The sequence below is a fragment of the Culex quinquefasciatus genome, chromosome 1, assembly GCF_015732765.1.
Source record: "Culex quinquefasciatus strain JHB chromosome 1, VPISU_Cqui_1.0_pri_paternal, whole genome shotgun sequence".
Classification (NCBI taxonomy): Eukaryota; Metazoa; Arthropoda; class Insecta; order Diptera; family Culicidae; genus Culex; species Culex quinquefasciatus.
This window is the reverse complement of record NC_051861.1, coordinates 68997801-69006733: the sequence shown is the minus strand read 5'-3', so window position 1 is coordinate 69006733 and position 8933 is coordinate 68997801. Positions and strand designations below refer to the sequence as shown.

The following is an 8933-nucleotide window of genomic DNA, read 5'->3' as shown; positions in this document are numbered from 1 at the left end:
GGTGCACAATGGCGTATCAGGCGGCCATAAATCAAAAAACCGACACACTCTAATTAATTGTTTTGGTTAAGGGAGCGTTCTTTTATTACGTAACGCAGTAGGGGGAGGGGGTCGGAGGCCGTGTTACGCTCCATACAAAATTTTTAAAGTTTGTATGGAAATTTTGTTACGAGGGGGGGGGGAGGGGGTCTAAAAGTCCGATTTTTCGCGTTACGTAATAAAAGAACGCTCCCTAAGGCTACCAACTCTTGCTGAGCAAAAATCCGTACACTTTGCCGATATAACACCATGGTTTAATCAAAACTGTCAATGAATTCCCAGGGCGGCGAAGTCCTTGTAGATAAAAGGAAGACACTAGTGGTTGGTACTAGCAATGGTGGCCGACAGCTATAAAGTCAACTTCGTTTTCGTCAATGAATTCTTTAGAAAAGTTAAATTTAATCAATTTGAAAATTTAAAATATAAAACTGAGTCGTTTTTACAGCACATTTAAAAGTATTCATAAAATAAACCGTGATTTGAATCAAATCATTATGTTCTTCAATTTATTTAAACGTTTAAAAGTTTATGAAATGTCAAGTTGCTTTTACGAATAATATCGTTCTTAGTGTTTTCACGAAAACTTTTCCATAGTTTTTATTGAAAAGGTCCTATAACATGTGAAACACAACAGTTTATAGGACCTTTAAAAAAACTCTAGATTTGTTAAATCAAATGTTCAAATGTTTTCACAAGTTTTAGAAAGCCTTTGGAAATGGATAAATATATTTAGTTAGGAATTTCTAAAATAACAATTCTAGAGTTTTTCTTAAAAAAGGTTCTATCAACATATGAAAGACAATAGTTCAAACACCCTAGAATTATTGATAATCAAGTTTGAATTAAGGAAACCCCGGAAAACTCCCTTTTTAAATCAAACTCACAGAAAAATACAAATTTCTAGTTAACAAAAGCTTCGACCAAATCAAAAAAGCAATTCAATGATTAAAAAGTTGTTAAAATTCCGTACAAATCCGTATTATGCGAAAAATTCCCTACAAAAATTCCGGCCTGTTAAAAATCCGCGAAGAGGTTCGAAAATCCGTACAGTTGGTAGCCTTAGTTTTGGTATTTTTTTTTCGAAAATAAACATTCTAACTAAGAAAAATTTGAAGTTTGAAGGTTGTAAGTTCAAAATTCATTGAATGGCAGGCCTTCAAAGTTGAAAATGGTAAAAAAAAAACACATGTTTTATGACAAAAAAAAAAAAAAATATTTTTCATAGTTGTACCACAGAGTAACCCAGAGTGACCAGTCAGAAGAAATGTCATTTCATTGTTTGGCTCCATAAGGTTTGCTGGTAGCAGGCGTGCGATGTACCACCGAGTTAACCAAAAATCAAGAGGCAGTGGGAGCTCTGTCTTACTCTGTGGTTGTACTGAGTAGCGCATTCTGAAAATTTTCCAGCTTAAAATTTGAACCATGTCCTAACTTGTCTCCAAATTTCAAAGTGCACAAATGTGCACTTTTTGAGTTATGACATTTTAAACATTTTGATTTCGCGTACACGCTTGGTTAAAAGCACATTATTTACCTGCGGAAGCAGAAATGAAGTACCTGCTATGTATGTTTTAAAATTGATTTGATATTCATAATGTTGGTACTTATGTACGTTTTATAAAATTCGAAATACCTTGGCTAAGTATTTTACAGAAATAATTCTTCGAATATTCATATCAGTTAGTTGTTGTGTTCTTTTGAAAATATGGATAATAATACCGAGGGGGACGTCACTCTGCGATAACACACTAAAACGCACAAAAACGAGCTCGAAAAGCATCAACGCTACTCATCGTGCCGAGTTTTCACATAACGCCACCTAAAAGCAAGTTATCGCAAGTTAACGCGCGTTAGACTGGTGCAACGTGGCTCTACTTTGTTCTAGCTGTTTCATTTTTCAAATAGAACTGAAACAGACCACGCGCAACGCGGAGTTGCAGTTTTATTTTTCGAGCAGTATTTTGAAACCGAAATAAAACTGCTCGACGAGTTTGTTTCAAACGTGAGACGGTTTGGAACTGGAATAGAACTCAGTTTTAAAAAAATCAGATATATAAAGATATCCACGTATTCTTACACACACACTATGATGCTGTGTTGATAATCATACGCACACAATTAAAAGCATTTTTTTGAAACAACATTTAGATCAGCGCGTTGCGAGCACCGTGTTTTAGTTTCATTTCCGCCAGTTCTAAAAATTTAAAACTGCTCGTAATTTGAAACAATTATAAAACTTCGCGCTGCAGACAGTCTTAAAGCGAGTTAAAGCGGTCAGCGTCTGCTCGACTTTTGAACAAAGCGAAAACGATCTTGCATCCCTGCTGTCATAGCTCGAGCAGTTTTTCGATCAAGTTTGGCAACTCGGTATTTGTTTTGATAAGTTTTCAAGCAGTTTCCGCAGAAAGAAAACAAAAACAAAGCAGGTCACGATTTTTGGTCAAAGGTCGGAAAACTAAACTCCGATGGGATGACCGGCGCCGGTTTTGCTTCAACGAGACAAGCAGCAACTGGACCCGAAAGTGACCCGCAAGCTGCAACTTGGGGGAGAAAAAGTTCAAGTGTAAGTTTTCTTTTCAGCGGGTGAGTTTGAGTTTTAATTTGATGTTTTTTTTTCAGATCTTAGCAATCAATCGATGGAAAGCACCACATCTGGGCATTTTGGTGCGACTCCCCGGGAAGTGTATTTTCTAACCAATTCCAACAATGAGCTGCGAGAGAAGAACCGTGAGTTTAAGGCGGCGGCTGTAGGGAGAAGTGTCCAACGAAACCGACGGCACAGTGGACGGTGCCGTTTGGTGTTTTTCCGGGTGTTTAAGCAAACTAGCTCCCAAAAATGACACCGACGAGCGGCTTAGCGTGTGGCTTGTCTGGACCACAACATAGGCGAGTTCTGCTGTAACCTATAAGGAAACCGGTGCCGTTGAAGTGGACAGGTCAATTCAGGAAAATGGAATGACACATTTGGCGAGAAGAAGAGTAATAAAGTTCTAGGTGGAGTTTCGGAGGACTTTTTATTTCAACGCTTATTAGCTTTGCAGGTCTAAATGCTGCGGTTAAAAGCCGCCGCTTCTGCCCGCCGCTTGGGGGGCAAAGAGGACGACTACTAGAATAGTTTTGAATACTTTATTGAATGTAAAGCCATTTTGAAATAATAAAAAATGATAACGAAAACCAAGCCGCGGCTTGTTACAATTTTCTTCTCTGTAAAGACAATCCCAGCGTACGTTAAACCACTTCCGGCAGCTCGATGCAGACGCTTCCTCTACCGTAGATCTTCTGGTGTATCTGCTTGGTTGTGTTGGTGCTTTGACAGGACATCCGATCCGTGCTCGGATATTGCTACTACTAATACAGCTCAGACGGATTTTTTGGCACCGTGTGAATCGACCAGAACCCACACCATCAGTGGCCTCAACACCTTTCGTGTGACCTTGCCGCCCCCCAGTTTTCCCCTGAGCAGATTCATAATCGTACAGCATCGTTGGCAGACCCTTTGCACCCAACGCCGGTCTGCAACCCGAACACTCCCGTTTTCATGAGTGTCCATCCGAAAGCTACCAACTCGCTAGAGCTGGCCACTAGTGCCCCTTTGACCAGCACAACGCGGCAAGAATGCTTCCTCCACTCCGGGCGCAACCGTTTTTACCCCCATCCGTCCGGGTGACGGAGAAAATTCAGCAAAACAAACTGCTCGACTGATTTGACAACGAGAACTGTCATTTGCTCTTGACAGTTCTCGCTGTCAAAAAAATCGAGCAGTGTGATGCGAGAACGCAAGAAAAGGTAAGCCAAAAAGCAAGTTATCGCGGTTAACGCGCGTTAAAGCAAGTTAAAGCGGAAAGGAGAAAGTGAACGCTGCAAAGGTTTGAAAAGGAAGCTTTATCGCTCGGTTAGCGCGGAAGTGACGTCCCCCTCGTTCAGAGTATTTTTTCTTTGTGTGTACTCCGGTGGAATCGCTGGCGGCGGTTGGACTCGCAATCCAAAGGTCGTCAGTTCAAACACTGGGTTGGAAGGTTCCTTGGAGTAGAAAGAGGTTTGGGTGCTCTCCCCATTCAAGCCTTTGGACTCCTAGGTTCGAGCAGAAACTTGCAATAGAGACCACAAAAGACCCGGGGGTCGTTAATGTGGATGGTTTGATTTTTGTGTTCTGCGTAGACGTCGGATTTGGAATTAATAAAGAGTGTTGTTAAGCTAGTTTTCCAAATAGGAAAGAGAGCGCGATACATGTTCGCTTCTTTATTTCGACGCCAATAATTCAAAAAAACATCATGTACAAACCGTGCGTTTTGAGAAAAACGCTTTTGAATGTTGAGCATCCATTTTCAATTTCCATTTTAATATAAAAGCAAAATAAGATGTTCTTATTCTTATGGCCCTGCTCTGGCGGATAGCCGAAGCAGCGTCATCTCGATTGATGGTGAATGGCCATCTCTCTCCTGCTTTCTCCATTGAACGTTCGGTTCGCCAAGGCGACCCGCTATCGATGCATCTGTTCGTGCTTTATCTACACCCGTTGCTGAGCCGTTTGGAGAGAATCTGTGCCTCAGATCTTGTCGTCGCCTACGCGGACGACATAAGTGTAATCGTCACATCAACAAGCAAACTACAACATATACATACGCTCTTCGCTCGCTTTGAACTTGTTTCGGGTGCGAAACTGAACTTAAGAAAAACAACAAGTATCATCGTTGGCCGTACTGATGCTGGCGGTGACGATGACGATGACGTTCCATGGCTACAGACAGCAAATTCGATCAAGATCTTGGGTGTGATCTATGTTAATTCGATCCGCTCGATGATCAGGCAGAATTGGGACGCAATTGTGACGAAGTTTGCACGGCACGTGTGGCTTCATTCGTTGCGCACTCTATCTTTGCACCAAAAGTGTTTCTCCTCAACACGTTCATAACGGCCAAGATTTGGTACATCTCGTCGATTCTTCCACCACTTAACGTACACGTCGCCAAAATTACTGCGACGATGGGGACTTTCCTTTGGAGCAGAGTTCCTGCAAGAGTTCCTATGCACCAGCTTGCGCGCGATCGAGACGGAGGTGGACTTGGTTTACAGCTGCCTGCGATGAAGTGTAAAGCTCTTTTGCTCAATCGACACGTACAAGAGATCGCCTCCATTCCTTTCTACAGATCCTTCCTCATTCAAGCCAATCCTATCCCAGTAAATCCTCCTGCAGCATTTCCCTGTTTAAAGCAAGTTTGTCAAAACTTTGCTCAGCTCCTCAAAACCTTCAACAAAACATGTCCACCGATCTTCTTCATCACTGGTACGTGGAACAACAAACAGAGCTGCCAAAAGTGCAGCGAAACAACCCACTTGTGAACTGGCGTCGAGTTTGGCAGAACATTGCATTACGGGGAATCGCAGCACCTCAGCGTAGCGAGCTGTATGTTATCGTGAACGAAAAGACCGTACACCGGAGGCTGTTGCACATCATGCACAGAACAGATGGGGAAGACTGCGAGCACTGTGGCGCTGCAATCGAGACAGTACAACACAAATTCAGCGAGTGCCCTCGAGTGCTGCTGGCGTGGGAGGATGTCCGTAGGCGTATAGCAGCTGTCTACGGGGGCTGGAGATCTCTGACGTTTTCCGAGTTATTAAGGCCATCCTTGGAAGCTACAAATTTACAACAGATAACTACAATTCTGAAAATCTTTGTAGAGTTTGTTTGTTTTGTAAATCGAAGTGATGCTGACATCGATAGGAGAGCTCTGGAGTTTCATTTGAACTGCATATAACCACTGTCGCGCCCGGAGGTCCTGGGGCTCCCCTGACCACAAGCTATAAGAAGAGTGGAACAGGGACCACCCTCCGGCTCCTCCGGGGCGCCTGGAAGATGCACACACACACACCAACGAATTAACCACGGAGGCGCTCGGGAGACCTGGGGCCCCCCTAACCACAAGATACAGGAAAAGTGGAATAATCTCAGGATAATCTCAGGAAACACAACAGCGAGGCCAGCAACGAGAACACCAACGCAGCACAAGTTAAAATAGTATAGCTAGTATTAAATTTTTATCGTTTTCAATAAAAAAAAAAAAAAAAAAAACGTTGCTTTTATTCGCCGCGGCACTAAACCGAATTGTACGAGACCAACTCTCGCGACGAATCACACTTTCCCTTTTTCTGTCAAACTGAAATGCACGATTCCCAATCAGTGTGTAGGCCGGTTTGTTTTGGTTTTTCCTTCTTGATTTTGGTCGAGGTGATTTTCAATTGTAACAGGTATTTTGTATTATAATTTTTATTTTTGTGTTATTTTTTATAAAATAAACGTTCACTTTACCAACAGAAATGGCCAACCTCATCATCCAGAATGTCCGGCGTCAACATGCCAGCACAAATACGATTTATCATGCCTTGTACGGCTATTTTTTCCTGGGAATATCGAAAAAGAAACTGGCGGAAATCTACGGAAAAGCTCCATCAACGATTACCGAGTGGTTCGCGAAGTACGAACAGACCGGTGCAGTAAACAGAAAGAAACGGGTACAAGTCTACAAAAAGTTCGGTGCCGAAATGCGGACATGGCTAGTCGAACTGTACAATCAGCACCCGATTCTGTTCCTCGACGAAGCACAAGCAATGTTCCAGCGGAAGTTCAAAGTTTCGATAAGCGTATCATCCGTGTGGGCCATATTACACGAGGCTGGAATGTCGTGGAAGCGAATAGAACGGCGTGCGATTCAAATTCGTCAGGACGAAATTGTCCGTTACGTCAAAGAGCTGCTCTCGTTCCCGTGGGACCTGTTCAATCTTGTCTTTCTGGATGAGGTGAGCTTTGACAACCGTGACATGCTGCGGACCAAGGGGTACGGAATCGTTGGTCAGAAGGTGATTTATCGTGGAGAGTTCTGCCGCAAGCCTCGTGCATCTATGCTTTGTTTTCTGGGTTCCGGTGGAATGCTGGATAGTTTCTGGACTGAAGGCACTTTTACAAGGATTAAATTCTTTGAGTGCTGCCGTACATTTGCCCTCAAGAACAAAAAAGTCCAGCGCTATCCGGGATTCCACTCCGTATGGATCTTGGACGGGGCCAAGATCCACTGCGATCGTCACATCGTCAAGTATCTGAGGACAATTGGCATTTTGCCTATATTTCTTCCGGCTTATTGTCCATTTTTTAATCCCCTGGAAGTAGTTTTCGGTTTGATTAAGAAGGATTTGCAGCGGCAGCACCGGCAGAATGTTCCCGTGATGCACGAAGTACTCGATGCGGTGAACCGTTTCAAAATTTACCCGTGTTTGCGACTTTTCGAGCACTGTGGCTATTATGCCGGAGGAACTTTTTTGCCGGAGAAAGGGATTGGACAAGATCCGAAGCAATTTGGACTCAATATTCTACCATGAAGAATAAGTTATATAAAAATATAGAAAAAATACCAAATCCCTCCAGTTTATTTATTCCACGAATGTAATATTATCACGAAGCAATCCTTAAGCATGTTGATCATCGAAGCAGTTGGTGACTTCGGCGCCCAATTGCTGGCTTAATTCACTCTCCTCCGGTTGCATCACAGTCTCCATTGCGGAAACGATTCCACCGCTTGCTTCCGCCTCCGCTTCCATTACTTCGATCCTCTTGAAAGCCCCTGGAGAACAACCATAGCTGTTGAGAATTCCATTTTGAGCTCTCGTATCTGTCGCAAGTTCCGGGAGTTGATCGTGTTGGCCACAACCATCCCTCGATGCACACCATCTAAGCGTGCTGCCTCTGAGACCCCCACCCATCGAAAATACTTGGAGATTGTTGCTGGAGGGTTCGGTGCCTTCTTCATGCCTTCTTGCTCGTGGGCGGGGGCAGCATGAATGACACTGGCCCACAGCAACCACGAACTAAAGTGGCCCTCTAGGTGAGGGTGTCCTGCGTGCAGCTCGTTCGCCAGAGAAGATTCGTCTCGCATTGAGTTTGCCCCTGCACGGTCAGGTTTGCTGGGAGTGATTAAATGCTTCAACACTTCGTTGAATTGGTTCTTGTTTTCTACGTCCAACGAGTACGCGAAAACAAAAATCTTTATCAATTGGTCGCGCCACCTTTGCAGCAATCTTGCAGTGAGATTTTCAATGCCGTAAGTCTTCCGAGCATTCATGTCTTGCAAAAGGAAGAACTTTCCCACGTCATCGAATTTAGGTTTCTCATCGACGGCCCATTTGGGGACGTTGTCTTGGAAGACAACTTGCCGTTTGATCAGATCCTTTCCTGTATCCCAAAGACACGCAATAACGTCCTCAATCGAATCTCCAACGACTCTGGTCGACGAATTTTCTTTGGGTCTGAGCTGGTTCCGGAACAACTTTTGACAGAACACAGCATTGAAGGAGAAGAGTTTTTCGCATCTGGGCCTCTTCGACTTCGAGCACTCTGCCACAGGCTGCGGATCTTCTTCGGCCAGATCCTCTTGCTCATCGTCATCCGAGAAGGGATTGTAGTCAACTGCCCCCGTATCGTCTTCCTCCTCCTTCTCCTCTTCGAGCAAATGCTCAACTTCTTCGTAGCTTCCTTCCGAATCCGGCTGGATCGGATTGTAGTTTCCACTGAAAAATTGAAAAATTCTATTATATTATCTTATTTAACGGTACGTAAATTAAATATTAGAGTATAAATTAGAAAATAAAACAAACTTACTCAATTTCCGAAAGCGACATTGCTGCAAGTTTATTTGTGACTTTTTGTTTGTTTATATTTTGCAGTGACGTTTGACGCACCAAGTCAGTACACTCAAAAAGAGGATTGGTTAGATTTTTTCGCAAGTACCCCGAGAGTGCCGCTCGTAATTCGATTTATCTCCGAAATCACAATACTTGATCATCCAAATTCAATAAAACATTATTTCCATAATTTTATTTGAGAAAAACAAACATAACTTCTT

General features: G+C 43.2%; 1 protein-coding gene across 2 annotated transcripts; it reads left to right on the top strand.

The window, feature by feature from the left end:
• Nucleotides 1-6146: 6146 nt before the first annotated feature.
• On the top strand, nucleotides 6147-8933 carry LOC119765666. Of its 2 annotated transcripts, XM_038250048.1 has the most exons (3): nucleotides 6147-6288; nucleotides 6356-6837; nucleotides 8755-8933. In XM_038250048.1, the coding sequence occupies exons 2-3, from the start codon at nucleotides 6358-6360 to the stop codon at nucleotides 8755-8757; spliced, it is 483 nt and encodes a 160-aa protein (XP_038105976.1). In that variant the 5' UTR covers nucleotides 6147-6288; nucleotides 6356-6357; the 3' UTR covers nucleotides 8758-8933. The 2 variants fall into 2 exon arrangements, with proteins under 2 accessions (XP_038105976.1, XP_038105975.1); XM_038250047.1 differs by lacking the exon at nucleotides 8755-8933 and having other exon boundaries at nucleotides 6356-7609.